General features: G+C 44.0%; 1 protein-coding gene across 3 annotated transcripts in view; it reads left to right on the top strand.

Moving 5' to 3' along the window:
* Nucleotides 1-21,698, top strand: part of zfhx4 (zinc finger homeobox 4) — a 75,407-nt gene that overhangs the window by 11,401 nt on the left and 42,308 nt on the right. For all 3 annotated transcript variants that reach the window (XM_083529365.1, XM_083529363.1, XM_083529364.1), the window contains exons 2-3: nt 5,987-8,598; nt 9,595-10,097. In XM_083529365.1, coding sequence (XP_083385491.1) covers nt 6,033-8,598; nt 9,595-10,097 — 3,069 coding nt within the window. In that variant the 5' untranslated portion in view covers nt 5,987-6,032. The remainder of the gene's footprint in view (nt 1-5,986; nt 8,599-9,594; nt 10,098-21,698) is intronic.

Below are 21,698 nucleotides of genomic sequence, written 5' to 3'. Positions count from 1 at the left end.
GTAATACTCATACTTCACGTCTAGCTAACAGGCCTGGAATGCATGCACGGATACCTGGCCTGTGATTATGTTTATAATACCAAATAATTACAGGACCGGGAGTCGGAGAGCTCCGCCTTCACTGAAGGGCCTTGAACTTTAAACCTTTATTGTTTCTGGTGAAAAATGACAGTGCAGAAAGGTCAGAAATCAGACAAGCAGCATCAAGTAAAAAAAAAAAACAGCATCTCGTGCTCATCTTTAAAAAGAGACGTTTTAAGAGCGGCGACAGCGGCGCAAGTCTGAACGCCAACATGTAGGAACAAGGCGATATGTGGAAATGTGAATCGACCGAGAGAGTGAATGAGTAAGTGTGTGTGTGTGTGTGTGTGTGTGTGTGTGTGTGTGTAGGTGTGTGTCCCTGGCAGGCATATGGTCCATGTTTGCTCAGTTATCTTCATGCTCTGTCCAACAGCAGCACGTCTGGCATGTCTGTAGTGTACATAGCTGGTGAAGTCCACAAACACTTCTCTTCATTCCAGGTTGCTCAAAATATAAAAAACAATCAGTTCACTGAAAACTCGATTAATTAATTCACGTGTTTCTAAACAACAACAATAACTACAACAACAATCTCACATTCTTAGCGATTATTAATTCTACATCGACAAGACAAAGATACACGGTTCATGTAAAGCAGATGATTTCCATAACCGGCATAAGCGTGTTTTTTTACGTCCTATATATCTCGTCCTTTACAAAGCCACGCTTGACCAGTAGATTAATATTTATTTAGCGCAGGGAAATCAAGGGATTAGTCCGTCATCGTTTTAGTTCTAATCCTGCTTTGCATGAACTAGACAAAAGAGAGGGTGATTATGGAGCATGAGACTGGCGAAGCTGCAATTAGATTCGTTCTTTTTCAGCATGAAAACACACACACACACACACACACACACACACACACACACACACACACACACACACACACACTAAAGGAAAAAAGAGCAAAGCAGAAAGTAAACATATGTGTACATGTGAGGAGAGTCACGAGTCCATTTCTACGATGAATAAGAGAGTAACCAGTGCTAATTCTTTACTCAGTGCCTCTTTTGAGAATAAGTGTGTATTCATTCTCACATGAGCCTCCGTGTGTGTGTGTGTGTGTGTGTGTGTGTGTGTGTGTGTGTGTGTGTGTTTCCATGTGAGTATGTGTCATTAAAGTGCTGTACTCTCCAAATAACATATCCTCTCAGCTAATTAAGCTCAAATCCTCACTGGCAGTAGGAGAAAGCGAAAAAAGAAAAAAAAAAGAAGGAGGATAATGCACTGATTTGCATTCGAGACTTTTTTTTTTTTCCTTTGCAGAAAATACAGTACAGAGTGCTGATGTGTCTCAGGTGGGAGGTTGAGCAGATGCACGCTTTTTTATATTTTTATATATATATATATATATATATATATATATATATATATATATATATATATATATATATATATATCAGTTCTCCCGTCCCTAAGCGTAATTGAAGTAAAAAATGCAGTGTTGGAGTTCATGTTGCAAATCTGCGCATTAGGTGTACGATTCACTGAGAGAAACAGAGAGAGAGAGAGAGAGAGAGAGAGAGAGAGAGAGAGAGAGAGAGAGAGAGGAGGATGTGGAGGTGGGTCATAACCGATGATTTGCCATCACATGGGCACCAGAAAGAAAGAAAAGACCTGAAACCAGATGTGTGCTGAAATAAAAGGCTTAAAGAGGAAGGCCAGCGGAGAACCTGCTCAGAAAAAGTGCAGCTTTTTTCGCCTCTCTATCCCTCCCTCTCTCTCTCTCTCTCTCTCTCTCTCTCTCTCTCTCTCTCTCTCTCTCTCTCTCTCTCTCTCGCTCTCTCTTTCTCTCTCTCTATCCCTCTCTCACACACACTTTTCCCCTCACAGTTCCTGTGAATGTTAATGATTTTCTTCTTTCTCTCTCTCTCTCTCTCTCTCTCTCTCTCTCTCTCTCGCTCTTGCCCCCCCCCCTACCCTCCCTCCCGGTTCCACCTCCCCTCCCTCGCTTTTCCAGAGACACAGCGCCATTGTTTGTTGCGAGGGCTCTTTTCTTTCAAACTTAATTACCTTCTCCCCTTTGTGGCGACTCGGGCTGAAAGTTTGCGCCGTGTCACGAGAGGTCGTCACACATTCTTGTGCGCCGGCCCTCGTTAATGGCGGCCGCGCAGGCGAGGCAGAAGAACATCAGCAGGAAGCTCTAAGCCGGTTAATGCAGTATAATTGTCTGGACATAGACTGGCCTTTGTTTGTGCGGTTCATTTCGAATCAGTCGTAATTAACTCCAGAGTGTTTCCAGATTGCCAGGCAAAGAAAAATTGCAGCTTTGAATTTTGGTGGGGGGGAGAGAGAGACATTAGCTATGTAGATTATGTTTCCCTTTGATACCAGGCCCTCGTGGTAAAAGTTTTCAAATGGGCGAGGGGGTCGTGGAACGGGGAGCACGACTCCAAGCTTTTCTCTTCTCTCTTTTTAATGTCTGCTTAAGCAGTTTTTAAGCTGAATTAACAAGTAACATGTGCTGTATAAAGCGTATATATATAAATATATTTAATAAAGAGTGAAAGCGAGGACAAAAGGCAGGATTACAGAGTTGTATCCATGTCAGTGATGTTAGAATTCAGTTCCTAAAGGCTGTTTTGTGGACAGGTAATTTGTACATAAAGATTCCCGTGCTACACATACGCCACCGCAGAATCGCGCCACACCCGGCGGTTAATGATACGCTGTCTTTTGAAAATGAGGGCCTTAAACATATCCGTGACACCAGGGAGTCCCGCTGCTTCTACTGTTACACCTCAACTCACAAAAAAAATGCTGCACAAATATCCTCTTTTTGTTCGTTTTTTACTTTTTCCCCCCTTTTTTTTTTTTCCACTCATTTTATACATGGATTCTTCAAACAAGAAAAGAATTAACTCCCCCCCGGTGTGTCTTAAGAAGCCCGAGAAGCTGTTGATGTTCAGATAATACCACTTTGATGGATTTCTCATCAGCTTGGCAACAAATAAACAGGTATAATTACTCTTAGCGAAGCCCATTCACAGCCCCGCTCACACCGTGACTCCCTATTGTCTTTGCTTAACTCACTATGACATTTCGATAGAGGATTTAGCGAAGGGAGGAAAAAAAAAAAAAAAAAAGCCGACTCATGGGGGTGACCTTTACTAAACCTGATATAGTTCAAAGATCTTCTTCGTCCTTTTTTTTCTTTTTTTTTTTTTTCCACGCGTTAGCGGGCTAACTTTTTAACCCGCGTTCCCGCTTTACATAAAGACCGATCGAATCGAGAGGAATGTGCGAGAGGGGAGAAAAGAGCAAGTGAAAATCATAGCGTAGAAGTGGAAATAAATAAAAATGCTCATTCTTGGTGAGTTCTTTAAATTAAAAAAAAAGAGAAAAGGGGGACTGAGGGGGGAGGCAGTGGGGAAAAACAATAGCCAAAAGAGTCCCTCAACCCTCTTTTCCCAACAACTTAGCACTGCGACGAAGCGAGCATTCCTGCCCCATTATTCCTCTCTCTTGATCAGATCACATTCTTTTTAATCACTTCACAGGGCCGCGTCTCCACGGACCGTGGCGAGAAGGGGGCCGGGACAGTCTTAATTAAAAACCTGAGGTAGAAACACTGTTTGCCGTCGCTTTGTTCCAATGGGAAAACCAGAAACTGTTTCTCCATGCAGGCAGACCTGTCCTCATTGTTTTCAGAGTCCTTTCTGTTCCGAGGGAAAGGTCTTTGTATTCATTTTTTCCCCTCTTCTTCTTCCTCCCAGGCTTCTCTTTGTAGGTTTAAAGGAGCGAGAAAGAAAAAAAAAGAAAAGTGGAGGAAAAACTTTCGGTTAAGTCACCTCACTTGGGAGTGATTTTTTTTTTTGCTATTATTTCATTTCGAAAGAAGGATAAATTCTGAACGCGCCTGAAAAAACTTAATAAAAGGAAAAAAAAAAAAAACCTTACAGAAGAAGGAAGTTATTTGATCGAAGTTTTTTTTTTCTCCGTCACATTAGCGCACGGCTTTGTGTCTTTGTTTGGGTTTGGCGTTAGCGGACACGTTGAGTTACGGTGAAAGAAAAAGTGCACGGGATTGAACAGACGTGGCGAAGGGGGCTGAGAACGACTACAGGCGGCTTTCGAGATGTTTTTGTCATCATGAGTTATTTGTTGAAATTCCCCTAAATAGAGGGAAAATGACTTACATGCACATACACGTGCTTCATATACGACCCTAAATCAGCGAATATAAAAGAATGAAAAAGACGTAGCTGTACTGTGAGTGACACCTGTGAGTTAAAACACGTGAAAATACGTGTGTGTGGTTGCATGTGCTAACAATTCCATGTAACTTTTGATCAAACTAAAGACTCGTACTACAACAGACGCACGTCACGTTCCTGACGGTGAGACGTCGTCCATTATGCGGAGGTCTTTCATGACATGCACCTAAGACCGAACGTGGCACGAATGTGTTTTGTATGGCTCTCTCACACACACACACACACACACACACACACACACACACACACACACACACACTTGCCGTTGCCCCGCACCCACAGGCTCTGAAGACACAGCTGCTGGCTCTGTGATAGTGCCTTGTGATCTTACAGGGGGAGATGCACAAATGATCACAGGAGAGCACAGTAATCTGGGCTCGGCTTCGCCGCCAAACGTGCTTTTAGACACACATTCCTGCAGGATTGTATAAATGCCCACCTACTCCCATCTGTTTTTTTTGTTTTGTTTTTTATGGGTGGGGCAAACTCGTTTTCAGGGTCGCTAATTTAGTACAAGGATAAGATGAAACTATAAATCACACTATTCTACTTGATTTCTTTTGATCTGGCTAAGCTAGCATCGTGTACGGCGCGTTACATTTCCGTCAGATTTCTCTTTGCACCCCTGAGTAGCACGTCATATTCATCTTCTGTGAAATGAATCCTGACAACAATCAACAACCAAACATGAATTTGATTTGGAGCTACGTTTGAGAATATTTATTCCAAAATTCTTTTATTATTATTTTACATTTTTATTACCAGGCAATTTGTTGTTTTTTTGTTTTTAATTACATAAATGAATGCTATATGACAGAAATATGTAGCACCAGCCTAGCTAACATTAGCCTTAATGAACCGGTCTGGAGACTGGCAGCGAATCTTTGCGACATGATGGAGACGGTTTTCCTGACATGTCGAGCTCACTGGGTCGATATTCAGACTCCACATCTGCATTCCCGGTCCTGAAGAACGAATCATATGTTATTCCAGCTCTGCAGAGAGAGAGAGAGAGAGAGAGAGAGAGAGAGAGAGAGAGAGAGAGAATGATTGAAAGATTTTCATCAGTGAGGCGCACGTATGATTTGTGAAAGCCTGGAGAGAGCCTGATTGAAGCAGTGACGGTTGAAAGATGGGCAGCCTTCCAAGATTGATAACATCACAGTGGTATTTCAAATGGTGTTTCTTATGTGCCAGGATTTTTATTTATTTTTTTTGTAAGATGCCAAGTAAAGAAAAAGGAAAAAAAAAAAAATTAAATCATTGGCCGGTCCCCTAAGGATGATTGGAGTGTGTGTGTGTGTGGGTGTGTGTTTGTGTAAAATATTTATTAGAGTTTGGACTGGATGTTAGGTCAGTGCATGGGCTGGAATTTGGATGGGCTTGTAATCAAGGCTTGTTAAATACCCGCTGGATCTTTCTGAAGGAGAACGCTGATTAAATCAGCAACACAGGAACCAAACCGGTGGTGATTTGAATTTTAGTTTGGACTTCCTCTTGCACACAAGTTTTTTTTTTTTTTTAGCCATGACTCCCTTTTTGTTGTTTTTTGTTGATGTTTTTTAATAAAAGTGCAGGAGTGATGTTCTCGTGATTACGTGGCAAAACAGGTGCTGATGTGATCTTTCACCGCTATACACATTCTAAACTCTTTGTTTTTTTTCTATTTGTTTATGTTTTTCATGCAGGTCCCTGACAGCCTGGATGAAATGAGATCCCCATGTAGCGATTGCCATGGAAACCTGTGACTCCCCTTCTTTTTCATGGCAGGAAAATGGGCAGAAGATATCAAAGCTACGTGAAACGCCACATCTTGATAATGAGGTGCCAGAGAAAGTCCTTGGGATGGAGCCTGACAAGGAAATCAACCCTGCGGACGACAACCTAAGGACAGACGAGATCCGGCGAGAGTTTGCATTGGGATTGAGCACGGAGAATGCAGCGAACGCCCCGGGCACCTCCACTAAAGAAATTCCCTGCAACGAATGTGCCACTTCTTTCTCAAGTTTACAAAAATACATGGAGCACCACTGCCCGAACGCCCGCCTTCCCCTTCTGAAGGACGAAAACGATAGCGAGGTCAGTGACCTCGAGGACAGCGATGTGGAGAACCTGACAGGAGAGATAGTTTACCAGCCTGATGGCTCAGCTTTCATTCTTGAGGACTCCAAAGAAAGTGGTCAGAACGCCCAGTCAGGTGTCAAAAGCCTGTTTTCCCGAGCACTGTTTTCAAACTCCCAAACCGGTGCCGTGGACAAAACTGAGCAGTCTGCCACTGCCCCCATGTCCTTTTACCCACAGGTGATCAATACTTTTCACATTGCTTCATCCCTCGGGAAACCATTTACAGCCGATCAGGCTTTCCCAAATACCTCAGCATTAGCAGGCATTGGTCCTGTGTTGCACAGTTTCCGTGTCTACGATCTCCGACACAAGAGTGATAAAGACTATCTTACCATTGATGGCGCAGCCAAAAACTCCTGTGTGTCCAAAGATGTTCCTAACAATGTGGACTTGTCCAAATTTGACGGCTGCATAAGCGATGGGAAGAGGAAACCCATCCTGATGTGTTTCTTGTGCAAGCTGTCATTTGGTTATAGTAGGTCATTTGTAACTCATGCTGTGCATGATCATCGGATGACCATCAACGAGGAGGAGCAGAAGCTCCTTAGTAATAAATATGTCTCTGCCATCATACAGGGCATCGGCAAAGACAAAGAACCTCTTATAAGCTTTCTGGAACCAAAAAAATCCAATTCTGTGTTACCCCACTTTTCTACTGCAAACTTCATGGGCCCTGATTCAGGCATCCGTGGCCTATGGAACGCCTTACATGTGGAGAACGGCGATTCCTTGCAGGCTGGTTTTGCCTTTTTAAAAGGAAGTGCCAGTTCAGCTTCCTCTGCAGAGCAGTCGCCCAGGAGTACCCAAATGCCAAAGGCTGAGATAACACTTGGGGGTACACCCACCTCAGCACTTAAGTCTCCTGTCGGCACTGCTTCCCTCCATTGCTCATCTCCAGGGGCTAGGGACCAGGAGAGCAACTGTGAGCGGCAGAAGAACGCTAGCACTTTGCATTCGAATGGGGAGTTCTTTATCAAAAGTGAACCAGGAGACGCAGTTGATGCAGAGGAGGACGAAGATATGTACTTAAACGAGCTTGACGATAACGGCGTAGATGAACTAATGGACAATACCAGTAGCAAAGATTTCCCTCTTTTAAACCAAAGCATTTTTTCTTTATCATCCAGTGTGCTAAAATTAACTGAAAGGGGTAGCTCTTCTTCCTCTGTGACTGTTCCCGATGACCTAGAGAAGGCTAAACAGGCTGCTGCCAGCAGGGACTGCAGCAATGACTCTGTCAACTGCAGCGGAGGCAGCAAGGACTACAGCGACTCTAACGGAGGCAGAGATGGCACGTCGCCCTCTCATCCCCTCGACCTGATGCGACGAGATGATGAAAGCCCGGGTCCTCTGCACCAGCATGCTGGCACGCCCAGTACGCCCAGCACTCCTGGTCCTGCAGAGGGTTCCCCTGGCAGCGGCATCGAGTGCCCAAAATGTGACACTGTGCTCGGGTCCTCCCGCTCTCTGGGCGGCCACATGACCATGATGCACTCAAGGAATTCCTGCAAAACGCTCAAGTGCCCTAAGTGCAACTGGCACTACAAGTACCAGCAGACACTGGATGCCCACATGAAGGAGAAGCACCCCGAATCGGGCGGCTCTTGTGTGTATTGTCGCACCGGGCAGGCTCACCCGCGCCTTGCCCGGGGCGAGAGTTACACATGCGGTTACAAGCCTTTCCGCTGCGAGGTGTGCAACTACTCCACCACCACCAAAGGCAACCTCAGCATCCATATGCAGTCAGACAAGCATCTAAATAACGTGCAAAACCTGCAGAATGGCGGCTCAGAGCCGACCTACAACCATGCTCCACCCGTTGCCAGTGGCGGCCTGAGTGGCTGCAGTGCACCCTCGCCGTCCAAGCCCAAGCAGAAGCCCACTTGGCGATGTGAGGTGTGTGATTACGAAACCAACGTGGCACGGAATTTGCGCATCCACATGACGAGCGAGAAGCACATGCACAACATGATGCTCCTGCAGCAGAACATGAAGCAGATCCAGCACAACCTTCACTTGGGCCTGGCACCAGCCGAAGCGGAGCTCTACCAGTACTACCTTGCGCAGAACATTGGCCTGACCGGCATGAAACTGGACAACCATTCTGATCCTCAAATGATGATCAACCCTTTCCAAATGGATCCCAGTGGTGCCACAGCTCTTGCTCCAGGGCTGGGTGAGTAAATATTTTTTGTTCATTGGTTTTGTTTGTCTTTGTCTCTGTGTCTCTCTTTCCCTCTATTCCTGGCCCTCTCACTCGTACTGCCTTTATCACTCCACCCTTTATTGTATCTTTTTTTTCCCAAACCCAGTCGCTGATTAAAAGCGAGTATGACCTGCCTCATGGGAATTATTCTTAATCTTTCATTCTTAATTTTTTTTAAGTCAGCTTAATCCATCTCCATCTCCCATCCCTGAGCCGAAAGACCTTATCGAAAAACCAACAGTATGGAGTAGTTTTCCCCTGGAACTTTCACAATGACCTGACAGCAGCTTTCTCACTCTTTTATCCCCCACTCCAGAGCTGCAGGTCATGACCGAGCAGCTGCAGCCTCTGAATTCTCAATGCTGAAAACAAATGCCTCTCTGCATGTCTTTACCTTTCCTCTTAGCATGAGCTGGCACATATATTAGCCTGTCACAGTCTATTGTTTCTGTCATTTCATTGTCCTTTATTCAAAAAGCAGCCACACATACGCTCATATTTCAACTCAGATCGCTACATACGGTCTACAAAAAGATTCAGATATTAAACTTGTGCAGTTATTGAATTTCTTTTGTAGCACATTGAGAAATTATGTATTCGACTTGTAAAAATGAGCAAGGATCAAAGAAATGTACAATTAGCCACATGTTAGATGATGTTCTGTGCTTATTTTATAGCAGATTTCTCTCGGTAGAAAAAATACAGAACATACTCAGGTACCACATGCCCAGTAGGAGTAATTAAAGCTATCTAAAGGGGGGGTGGGGTGGGGTTAGAAGTTGAAAGGGATGATTGTAATTGATCCTGATTCAATCCTATTATGGCTTTTTATAGTTAAGGCTTTATACAGTCCACTACTCCTCACCAGGGTTTTATTTTAGCAAATCCTTTTGTGTGGGTGCCCTACTCCAGTTTCTCTAAAACATCTACCTTTGTCCACCTCTACCCTTCTGTCCTTCCCTGCAGTAAATAACGAGCTCCCGTCAGAACTGCGTCTCGCGAGTGGTCAGCTAATGGCAGAGGACTTGTCTATCCTCTCCGCCGGAGAGCTGTCGCCTTGCATCAGTGACCCGCTGCTGAAACTTTTCCAGTGCGCCGTGTGCAACAAGTTCACCACGGACAGCCTGGAGACTCTGAACGCACACGTGGCGGCCGAACGCCTGCTCCCAGAAGACGAGTGGAGGGCCGTGATGGGCGACGTGTATCAGTGCAAGCTGTGCAACTACAACACGCAGCTCAAGGCCAACTTCCAGCTCCACTGCAAGACTGATAAGCACATGCAGAAGTACCAGCTGGTCGCCCACATCAAAGAAGGAGGCAAGGCCAACCAGTGGCGCCTCAAGTGCATCGCCATCGGCAATCCCGTGCACCTCAAGTGCAACGCCTGCGACTACTACAGCAACAGCGTGGAGAAGCTGCGGCTACACACCACCAACCAGAGGCACGAGGCAGCGCTCAAGCTCTACAAGGTCAGGGCCTTTTCAACCCGAGCGTTACTGATCTGATATCTCTAATCTGTGTGTGAGTGTCTGAGCAAGTTCCTGTGTGATCGTGAGTGCGTGTGTGAGTGTCCGCATGCTCAACCCAACCCACAATCCGTGCCGTGGGCTGCTTTGCTAAATGCAAACCAGCGTATGTACATTATCCTTCTCCATTACACCTCATAATGTAGCCGAGCTAAATGGACGGTGGCTAGCGCAGTGGCCTGAGACAGAGCGCTGATTCAGTGCCTGTGGTCAAGCACAGGTAAATACGGGGATATTTGTTTTCCAGCACCTTTGTTTTTATGATGTCAAATGTCATTAAGCGAGCTGTAAATTTGATTTGCTCCTCTGCCATCACCCTTTCCCAGTTTTCCTTCTCCCTTTCCTGTAAAGACGCCCCAGGCCAGGGACATACCAGTCAGCCTATTTACATGATGCCTTTTGAAAAATCAAACCTAATTGAGTTTCGTGTCAGAAATATCAATATGGAGCAGCAAGCCAGGCTGCTATTTTGTCTTTTCCGAATCTGTACCATTTCGAAATTCTGCCTTGTCACCTCGGAATTAGGAAAGCTCTCATGAGATGACTTAAGAAGATGACTAGTTGTGGGAAGGCTCACTGAAAAGTCTCTCTGGGTTGTGATTATTTTCAGTGGAGGTTTGGTCAAAAAGCCGCCGTATGAATCATTTGGATAGTATTCGCAGGGCAAAAATATAGGATAGATGATCCAGTTCGGGGGTGGTAGTGCTTAAGACCGAGGCCATTGTAGTTTCATCCTGTGCTTAAGTGCTTTTGGGTGTTGACTTACTGGCCTGGTGTGATTGCCTGAAACAATAATACTGATATCCTGAAATCATAGACCTACACTGCATCCCAGACTCATTAGTGGACTTCTCTGGATAAACCATATTAACGTAATGATGATCTATCGACCAGCCTTCGTCACTTTTGGCAAAAACGTGCGCATGAGCCGAACCCCCCCTTCGGCTGTATATTTATAAAAAGTTAATTTAGCGACTGACAATGGCTAGACTGCGCCTGGAATTGGCAGGTCTGTAATCGTAATAATGAAATACGATTTTATTACCCTGCCTCATAACGAAAGCGTCTCCGAGGGGCCTTTTAACAGGGTACACCGAAAAAGAGAAATACACAAAGAGGCCTTTCCAAGAATATTCATTTATCCATAAGACTGCACCTAAAAAAAAATAAAATACAAGAGAGAGAGAGAGAGAGAGAGAGAGAAAGTAAAATAAGAATCACTTTCTTCATGCATTCACTCGGTGTTGGTGATGTGGCGTTAGTAACTGAGCAACAAAGAGCAAATCCTCTGACGAGTGAAGTCAGCGTGAGCCAAATGAAGCCCTGAAAGATCCGCATGTGGAATTTTTCGAAGCCTGGCATTAAAAACCCTGTCCATGGGAATGTTTTGAAATCCTCAGCAATTTCAAACTTTTTTTTTTTTTTCACCCCCACCACCCTCTCTCTCTCTCTCTCTCTCTCTCTCTCTTTTTTTTTTCCTCGTAAGGGCTGCACTAATTCTCTAAGCAAACAAAAAAGGATTCCATGGTAACAAAGAGCATTGGAGATCATGTAGGAAGACAAGTAGACTGAAGATTAGGAGGTGAGAAAGGCCTAGCTTAGTCATGAGCTCAACAGCATGTGGTTGCTGCCGCATGCATAGACATGGCTGCGGCTGCAGTTCTTTTGCACGCTCGTGTACACGGGAGCGCGTCGTGGAGATTTTTTTTCCTTTTTTTTTAAGTCGGCGGCATTAAATATAATTAACCAGGCATCGGATGACGATTCCAGCAATCCCAGATAAAGCTGAAACGCTTACGCGGTGTCTGGTAGTGAAATTTAATTTATAGTGATGTTTTTAAAATAATGAGTCCGACCATAACAGTAATACTTTTTTTTTTTTCCAACCTGTTCCTTTCTAAATGCAGGTGGCTGTTGTGGGGATTAAAATGCTGCCATTGTTTTGCGTTCACGTGACGATAGATCCAGCCGCAGCGCCACAAAGCCTGCTCTTTCATTTTGACCAAAAAAAAAAAAAAGAAAGAAAGAAAGAAAATAATGAAGTAATCTAATCAGAGCTTTATTTCCAGAGCAGAAGATTTGAGGAGAAAGACCTCGAATCAAGACTTGAAAGTGATTTTTTTCTTTTTATTTATACATTTTTTTTAAACCCTAAGTAGTCGATTCGTCCTGCACTCTTGCCTGCCTCCATTTTTTTATGCCAGGAGGGGGGAAATGTGTTTTACAGATGCAGACTTTAATGCGTTTGGCAGAAATTAGAAAATTTCACTCATAGACATATGGTAGTAAAGCTTAAAAAAATAGAGACTTCTTTATTTGACCAGAAAAAAACACCTCTCTTTTTATGTTTAAAGGTGAAAGGCACATGGGATTGGGTCGTTTGGCCAGGCAGAGAAAAGAACAAAGCGTTGACGACATTTCCACATGGACCTGGAATAATAAATATCTTTATGATTTAAAAAGGACTGAAGATACAAAACGGGAAAAAAATAAATGGCTTCTGCATATTTTCAAAAGAGATCAAAATAGAGAATAAAACGCTATTAGCACAAGCTGACTTTTTTTTTTTTTTTTTAAAGGTAAATACATGAAGGAAAATTGGCTCTGGATTCTCATAGGTTTGAAATACTGCAAAAATTATATATATATATAGAATCTGTTACTGTTTGGATTGAGCCTATAATAATGATATATAGTCATGATATAATTATTAATAATAAACACTCAAATAAATGCAGATGTGGTGCGATTATAAATCTGTCATGACCATTCAAAGGCAGCGTAACGCTCGGTTAGGAAATGGCAGGAAATGTGTGTTTCTCCAAAGAGAGGATTTGCACTGGGCATTTGGGTCATTTAGAGCCAAGAATGTTCATGGTCAGTGTGTCGGAGTCGGAGTGTGAGCGAGGAAACTCAAATACCAAACCGCACCTGTTCATCAGCTGGGCCTCTCTCTTTCTTTCTCTCCCGCTCTTTCTCTCGTTCTATCTGTTTTTCTCTTTTTATCTCTTCGGATCTTGGTGCACCCCAGCCAGGAGTTATGAAGTGCTCACAGGTGAACTGGACTGCTGTGTCTGTCTGGAGGCCACCACATTATACCCATATTTGTATTTGTCTTCTGTTTCCTCGTTTCTCTTCTCCTCCTCCTCCTCCTCCTCGTCTTCTCTCTCTCATTCTCTCTCTCTCTCTCTCTCTCTCTCTCTCTCTCTCTCTCTCTCTCTCTCTCTCTCTCTCTCTCTTCCATTTCCAAGACCATCGGGACCCTGGCACATCCACTGCTCATCTTTTCTGGTAGAAAGGGCCACTGGCTCTCCACAGTCCTGTCCCCGGGGAGCAGCAGATAGCCCATCTCATTATCCATGATACGGATGGCAACATCATTGGTCGGGGCAGGGAAATGAGAGGGGAAATTAAAAGAGGAGAGAGCGCAGAGAGAAAGGGCGAGCAGGAAGGAGGGGTGAATAGGGGGAGAAAAAAGGGAGATGGAGAAATTGGAGAAATTTCAGATTTATCAGATTTTTTCTCTTCCAGTGGTTTTTTTTTTCTCTACAAGGGCGTCGTATCCTTTCCCAAAACCTCATTTAAAAAAAATAAAAAATCAAGATGGCCGCCAGTTGATAGGCACGTTATTAAGTCCACGGCGTTATACCACACTCATTACTGAAGGTCAAGCCCACGTCCCTCTCATTTGAAAATCAAATGTCCCATATATATGCAGCTATAATTATTGGACTGTCATTTCGGCTCCACGCCGATGAGGACATGGAGTCAAATGTATTTGCATTAAAAAGTCGTAGCGTATAGTGCGAGGACCGGAGACTTTTCCTGTACGACGTACACACCTGCTCCGGTGGTTTCCAGGGCTTTCCAACAGCCTGTCAATTATTATTTTTTGTCTTTTTTTTTTAAGCTTTTTTTTGGGGAAAAGCAGCGAGTATAAAAAGACACTAGCTGATGTCCATGCAGGGTCGGATCAAGGCGCGATTATGTTTGCATGCATAAACACACGTGTGCCCTCCCTCTTCCTCCTGCCCACTGGAGCGACCAGATTATTCAAACACTCTCATCTTTCACCTGCGCCGGGATTACAATGGGAATCTGTCAGTGGGAGGGTGCATGGAGAGGGGGAGGAGGTTATAATTAAAGCATAAAGACAGACGAGTGCGGCTGCGAAAACACAAAAAGCCACAGGCTTTGGCCGGGCCTTTCCTTGCTGCCTCTCTTTATAATTCTCATAGATATTAATAGGAATAGGAATTTCTGATATTTGCCCCCGTCGTATTTTTTTTTGCCTTTTACATCATCTCTACATTCAAGCTCCAGCGAGTGCTGAGTGACAACACAAGCGACTCAGCACTTAACGGAAGCCCACTCCACCTCTGGATTCTCGTACTACATTCTTGAGTTAAAGAACGCTCTGATATTAATAACCAGACGTGATCTTTCTGCTGGCCCTGGGGTCATCCAGGCTGGCCAGGTCAGCCCATTTGTCTGTGTGCAGCCACTGTGAAGGCTATTGAGGCTGACAGGTATGGGAGCAACAGCAGGGGGTGGAGGAACGGAGGACGATGGACGGTGAAAGGGGGGGGCAAAACCAAAAAAGGAGCGTCACACTGCCTCAAAACAAAGAGTGGCAGAAGTTTGTCATTTCCCCCCCCCCCCCCCCCCCCTTCCCTCCCCTTTCATTCGTTTTTTGGGTCTTTTTCCCCCCTCCTTTACCCACCCTGTTCAATTCTTCTGGGATTTGAGAGCCAGCTTAACAAAGGATGACTCATCAAGCGCTGATAAGGTCGGCACTGAAAGGAGTTGAATTGCAATAATATGATACTCTTGGTTTAGGAAAAAAAAAAAAGTAGAGAAGGTAATTAGCTTTGTTTTAAGTCTCCAGACGCAGAGGTGGGCGCAAATGTAGGACTCCTGCCTGGAAAGGATTATTGGACAATAAACATATGTCTGCACATCACCAATTCCCATGAGCTCCTTCTTCTGGTTCAGTTCTGGCCCACGTGTGTGTGTGTGTGTGTGTGTGTGTGTGTTTTTGTCTAAAAACTTAGACCATGATGAAGCCATTCACTTATTGAAAAGAACTGAAAGGGTGTGAATGTGATCAATATACGCATCGATATTTATTGATAATATTTAATAACTCCATGGTCTGAGACGGTGCATAGTCAAAGCAGAACAACAGTCACGGGTGACAGTTTTTGCATACATTATCGCAGACCAAATGCCAGACAGCATACCTCCAGTAATTGGTTTTAAACATTAGGTGCTGGCTGAATAGATGAGTAGTGTGTGATATTCGATTACAGAGCAAAGAACCCATTTAGCCTCCTGTTCTTCCCCAGCCAGGATTTCCAACACAATACGATTTACCTCCCTTAGGTTCAGCAGGATTAGACCGCTACTAGTAATCCTTAATGCTTAGAAATAGACCTGATAGAAGTTCCACTCACTTGTTTTGGGATTACATTCATGAGTTTGGCTGAATTCGCTTGTTGAAATATTGGAGTTTTAAAAAGGGGTGGTGGTGTGCAGGAAGGTCGGGATCCGAATACGGACACAGAACCTCTAATGAAGCGTTAGTGCATGAATTTCATTTGATTAAAATTTTAATTTTTTTAGTGGGAAGTTGAAATTGTTTAAAGTGCAATGTGGTTTGGCAGCAAAAAAAGTATGGCTTTAACCCGACCAGACCTTTTTTTTTTTTGCCGGGTTACTTCACATGTGCGGTCGTACACTGCCTGGTCCATCAGTCACGAAACACTTCAGGCCTTCTGTAACTCTCCATTTAAACGCGGTAACATTTCTGAGCATCTCCTGACTTCAGACTGCATCACAAATAAAGGTAATAATAACAATATGACATAAAATAAAAACCCAATTTGCCTTTGTGGCAAAAAAAATGAATTCGAGCTAGCTTAGCATTTAGCCGCTACACAAAAACAGACGTTTAATTAATGCTGATTCGGACCGATTCGAGTGTTCGGTTTGCGTATTTAAGGTGGGGTTTTTTTTGTTTCTGCCGTTCGTCGACAAGGAACAAAGGAAAACATCTTCAAAGTGGTCTGTGGTATGTTGAGTGGACTTTGGTATGTGGATTATGACTAAAGCTTTTCAATGAAAAAAACACACACACTCTCAAATAGTGTCCTCCATTTTACAGGTCTAAACTCTGAGCTTCCGGTTGTATTGGCTCACTTTGTTACTTCAGAGATCCTCGTTTCCATGAATGCATATTAATGAGTGAGTGTGTGTGTGTGTGTCTGTGTGTGTGTGTGTTCTTGTTGGTCTGTGTGCTATTTGCCTAGGCTCTTTTGAGAAAGCCAGGGTTAAAAGCAGTTGCCCTCAAAGGCTTGTTTCCTGTAGCTTTCTTAGCGCAATATGCAAAGCTCTGCCTTTAAGAGCTGCTCTCGTCGAGGGCTAAGAGGAGGAAAGGAGGAAAAAGAGCTCTTTAAATGTGTTCCCCCTCCTGATCCTGATGCTCCTGCTTGCCACTCTTTTAACCCCCCCACCACCACCACCACGCCGAAACTCTACTTCCCACCCCCCTGCTCTTCGCTTGCTCTAATAGGTTGCAAATCAGGGAGCCACCTCCGTGCTGTGTTGAAGGCAGATGGGATATGAAAGGCTTCAGTGTTTAAAAGCATGAATAGGAAGAAGCGCACAGTCCCTGGGCGGGGCTCAGTCGCAAGCTTATCAGATACACAAGGTGGAAAAAAAGTCGACATTCACACTCGAAGGTCCTGTACCTATAAAATATAAAGACTTCAGAGCTCTGTATCTGTTTGGTTTTCGGAATAAAACCGAATTCTGGATTAAAATCGACGTGTTTTTCTTCCAGACGTAGAAATACCACCATGGGGTGTGAAATTTGGCTCTGACAGTTCCTCAGCCTCAGCTACATCACCACTATATCATCTTTCAAATCTCAAATACGGATCTGTCCACATTCTTATTTTTCATCCCTCTCACTCGGTTATTATTGCTGTTTGTACCCACGCTGTCTTTTCTAACAAATCTATGCGGTTCTATTTTCCTGAAATATAAATAAACTAGTAGCCTGTGACCCTGACCAGGCAGTTACTGAGGATTAATGCATTATAAACGCATCACGTTTCTCAAGGTTGACTTTCTTTTTTATTCATATCTGATCACATAGGCAGGCACGGAAATAAAATCTTCCCACTCGTTCTTTTTCCTTTAGATACCCCAGGAACCTTTTTGGCAAGCTTTCTTAAAAGATAATAATAATATTATCCTATATCTGGATCTGTTTAGACCACATTATAATGTTTATACAATACTCGTAATGTATTTATAAGAAATAAAGACAGAACTGTTTTACCGGGTTAAGGATACCAAATAACAAATTTGACCCCTCATCAATGTAGTTATATTTCTCTTAGGTCCAGAAGGCAATATAGATCGTCCCTGTTTCAGTTCGAGTTTAGCCCGGTAATTAGCCTTTTCCAACCACGCTAGCTGAGGAGGTCAGGTCCATGCTATGCTGATCTGGCTGAACTTGATGATGAATTAAATCATGGAAAGAAGAGGCTGAAGTGCACAGGCGCTGGAGCCTCTGGACTTCTTCACTTCCTGCTGAAGACAAGCAAAGCTTTTAAGGGTAATGGTGAGGTCAGTGGATTTAATGGGAAATAAGTGTCCAGGCGACAGATTTTAAATCACCGTAATATAAATACGCCTCCATTTTCGTCGCCAGTTTGCTTTCTTTTAAGGCAATTTGAAGAGCGGACGAACACTCGTGTCTGCGTTCGCAGTAGGAAGGATTAGCGGGCGAAGATTAAGCACCGCTCCTTAATCTTCCATATCAACTATTGAGGCAAGAGGTGATATGCAGATGCAATTCTCTCGCTCATGCTTACACTGAAAGTAGATTCCGGTGCATCATTCCTATCGCTGTGATTAGAATTTGATTTCGTGTACTGTAGCTTCTTTAGAAAACGAACATAATGCAGAGATTGTGCAGAAAATGATTCTCAGGAACATCCTGATATATTGTCAATGCCATTTCTTTTTTTTTGCATTGAAGTTCATGCTAATACAGAGCTGACCTCCTGACCTGAATTTCAGCAGAAGACAGTTTTTGCCCTTCTTGAGCATGTGACCAGAGAATGCCACTGCATGCTAGTCTTTTAGTCTTTGTACACAGAAGGCCAGTGTGTGACAGCAGCAAGAACGTTTTTTTTTTTTTTTCGCGCGCATTTTCTCCATTTTCATTTTCCACCATGTTCACGAAGCAGGCACGAGAGATCCTACTTCATACCCACTATCCCAGGCCTAATGACACATACCAGATCAACAACATTAGCTCCCTGTGAAAACATTTCCCTCTCCGTCTCTCTCTGGCGTGTGCTATTACTGCTGGTGAGGTATGTGTGAAGTTGCCGGATGCTTCGTTCCCAAAGCCCACAGCTGTATTTACTGCAGGAGCGAACGAGCGAGCGAGCGAGAGAGAGAGAGAGAGAGAGCGAGGATCGGCGCTAACAGCAATCGATGAAATATCGTGCCGCAGATCAATCAGCGTTTTCGAATCGTTAAAAGACATTTCTCACAGTCTGGCCTCTGGGCAGATGGAGGAGTCGAAACACGCGCACATACACGGTGCACATACACGGAAGTAATGTAATAAATGGATCACGCGATATAATAGAACATGAAATGCATGTGTGAAGTGGAAAACAATCAGCTGGGAATAAAGTATCTAATGTGCACTTTTAGTCACGTGACAACATTAGTCCATACGAAACATACAGTGGTCCAGTCCGTCACTGTTCTGGATTAGGCTCGTACGTTAGCTCATAAACCTGAGCTTCCTAAATAACACATTGTGGATAGATATAGTTATGGACTGGGCATTTTTTTGGAGAGACCAGAGGGTGTGTCGTGAACTGCTCCATCACTCCTCTTGAGAAATCTCACGCCGCAGAAAGACTCATTGTGCTAATTTGTTTACTCTTTTTTGGCCTCCATTTGTTAGGATGATTATTATTGTTACATGACCTCTAAGCTGCTCACCAATAAGGCCCTGCCTTGGCCTGAATACCCAAAGCCACAATTACATGTGACATCCCTGATGGATTTTGCAAAGAAAAAAAAAAACAAATAGCTCAAGCAATTTGGAGCCCTTTGATACATTCCTTTGGATTTGTATAGGCAGGGGGAGAGCAAGGGGCCGAACGAGGCGCTTTTTCAGAGCCGTCGCATGCTTTTCGGCGAGAAGACAGTGGCCTTGTGAAAGAGCTTGGAAATGGAATGCAGGGGAAGGCATACCTCTCGCTCAAGAATCTCGCTCAGGTTGCCAGCAGCATATATGATATAGCATTTCATTTATTTCTTCAGGCGCTTACTGGTAACATGTGTTTGCGGGGTGTCAGTATTGATGGAATGGTATATCTGGCTGGCATCCAAGTGAGGCTGGTATGTGTTTAAAATGCTTTGAGGAACAAAACCAGCTTTGTTGCTTGTCCTTTTTTCCCCCTCGAGTCGCAGGGTCGCGGAGTAACACCGCTCTTTCTCAAAGGGGATCTTTACGGGATAAAGGAAAGTGTGAAGGCAGAAAATGCTGATGCGTTTAGATACAGATACAGTTTTCATTTCACCGCACCATGTTATTAGGAAATAGTTGCGGTGGTTACACGGCTCCAGGGCAATTATGCCACAGCTTATTTTAGGTACGTGTTCATTAGGCGGGTTTTTTATGGTTAATGACAGGAAAAAAAGAGCATGTTTGCACAGAATGCTCTAATTTGTTCTTGGTTATGGATGAACTGATTTTCCCTTTTCCTTCTCTTTCGGGAGCGAGTTGGAACTGGCCGAATGGAAGCGGACGCAAAACTCACCTTGTTTCCGAACACTGCTAATGAGTCTGGTTTGTCGCAGCGGAAACTCCTACTGTTGTCAGGAGACAGGCCGAATACAGAGGGGCGAGAGGAGGTGTTTTGTAATCATTGAAGTCAGCATAAATAAATAAGTCCCTATGTCAGGTTGCAGGGGGAGTGAATAAACACGCTCCATGGGAATTGGGGCTCCATTTGACAGGTGAAGAGGGGTCCCTGGTGCCTTCAGATGCATTGTTTTGGCAGCCTGGCACTGTGCCGTGTTCCCCCTCTGCGCTGTCAGATGGATGCCTGATTGGGTCGAGGGAGAGGGGTACGCCCCTCAGGCCACCCGCTTTGGGAATCCCCTCGTCTCTGCCCCTGGCATGCTGGCATGATGAGGGATGCCCAGAGACGGAGCGTTAGCGAAAATGATTGGTCCCCGATGAGTTCCGGCTCTTGGTTGTTTGCCAAATGCTAATCCAGAACAATTATCCATCAAAGACACAAGTGTGCCCCATATTGTCCTTGATGAGCCTTTTTGCCACCAACAACACTCGGCCTGATTTCAGAGTGCTCAAGAAAAGGCTGTTTGAAAAGATTTATCTGTTGGCGTCGTATTTTTTTCTGCTTTTGTTCTTCTGGCACTCTTAACACACCTCCTCAATAAGGTTCGAGAGAATTCTTTTATAAATAGGACTGCACTCTTTTGCCAGCGGTTTCCTGACATGTAGGGAGTGTGCTGGATGTTGGTCCGGGGGTATAATACGTTACACGACGCCACAAACATTTAGATTTTTGCAGGCCGTGGATAAGCGTTCCCCAAGCATGGTAAGTTTAAACCTCATAAATCAGAAATCTCCGGACTTGAGGTTCAGATCACCTTGGGCTTATGCCAAAGAGTTCTATAAAAGGGAAAAGAAAAATACCATATTTCAATATAGGTCTTGAGAAAACAACCAGGAATTTGCTGATTTAGAATATCCTCGAATATATTAATGTTTTGTAAAATTGTAGACAGTTTGTTTCTGTGTGATATTTAAACCATTTGACAAGTCCGGTTGTATTGTGTTTTATTAGGACCATGAAAACGGATACTCAGCAATAACTGTGCGCGAGAATAATTTAAGATCTGCGGCCGACCTCGTTCACATGTGATGCAAATCCACTTTATATTACCCCGTAATTGCGGCTGCTAAAGTGGGGTAAAATACGGCGACAGGAGGATGAGCGTACCTCGTACAATAGCCAGCGAACAAACCCCAAAGCTAAGTGTTGTTTATCAGCGAAAGATATTAATCGTAAGACGGCTCGGTCATGCATTGGGAAATTATTTGGCTGTTTTCTCGGAAAACATTTTTAATAGACCTGAGCTGAAATGTTTCACTGTGCCTATTTGTGCTATTGAGAATCAATTAATCATTCAAAAGGTTGTCCAGACAACTGGTTTCAGAGAACCTAGAGAGGAGTTTTAATTGCTTCGAGATTGCGTTCGGTCAGAATCAATGTATAAACGAGGTTTCATAAGAGCGAAACGTTAGGAACCGAATTCTATTACGAAATGTGCGGCTTGTGTAATTGTGCGTTTCTTCGTACACAGCGACCGCTTCTGTAGCGACTCCAGGGCAGGAGTGTGGAGTTTGTGATGTTACATCAGAGACCCTTTTTTTTTTTTTTTTTTTAAGCTTTTCGATGGCCTGGACAC

This window comes from Silurus aristotelis, assembly GCF_946808225.1.
Source record: "Silurus aristotelis genome assembly, chromosome: 25".
NCBI classification, from domain to species: Eukaryota; Metazoa; Chordata; class Actinopteri; order Siluriformes; family Siluridae; genus Silurus; species Silurus aristotelis.
This window is presented reverse-complemented; position numbering and strand designations above follow the sequence as displayed.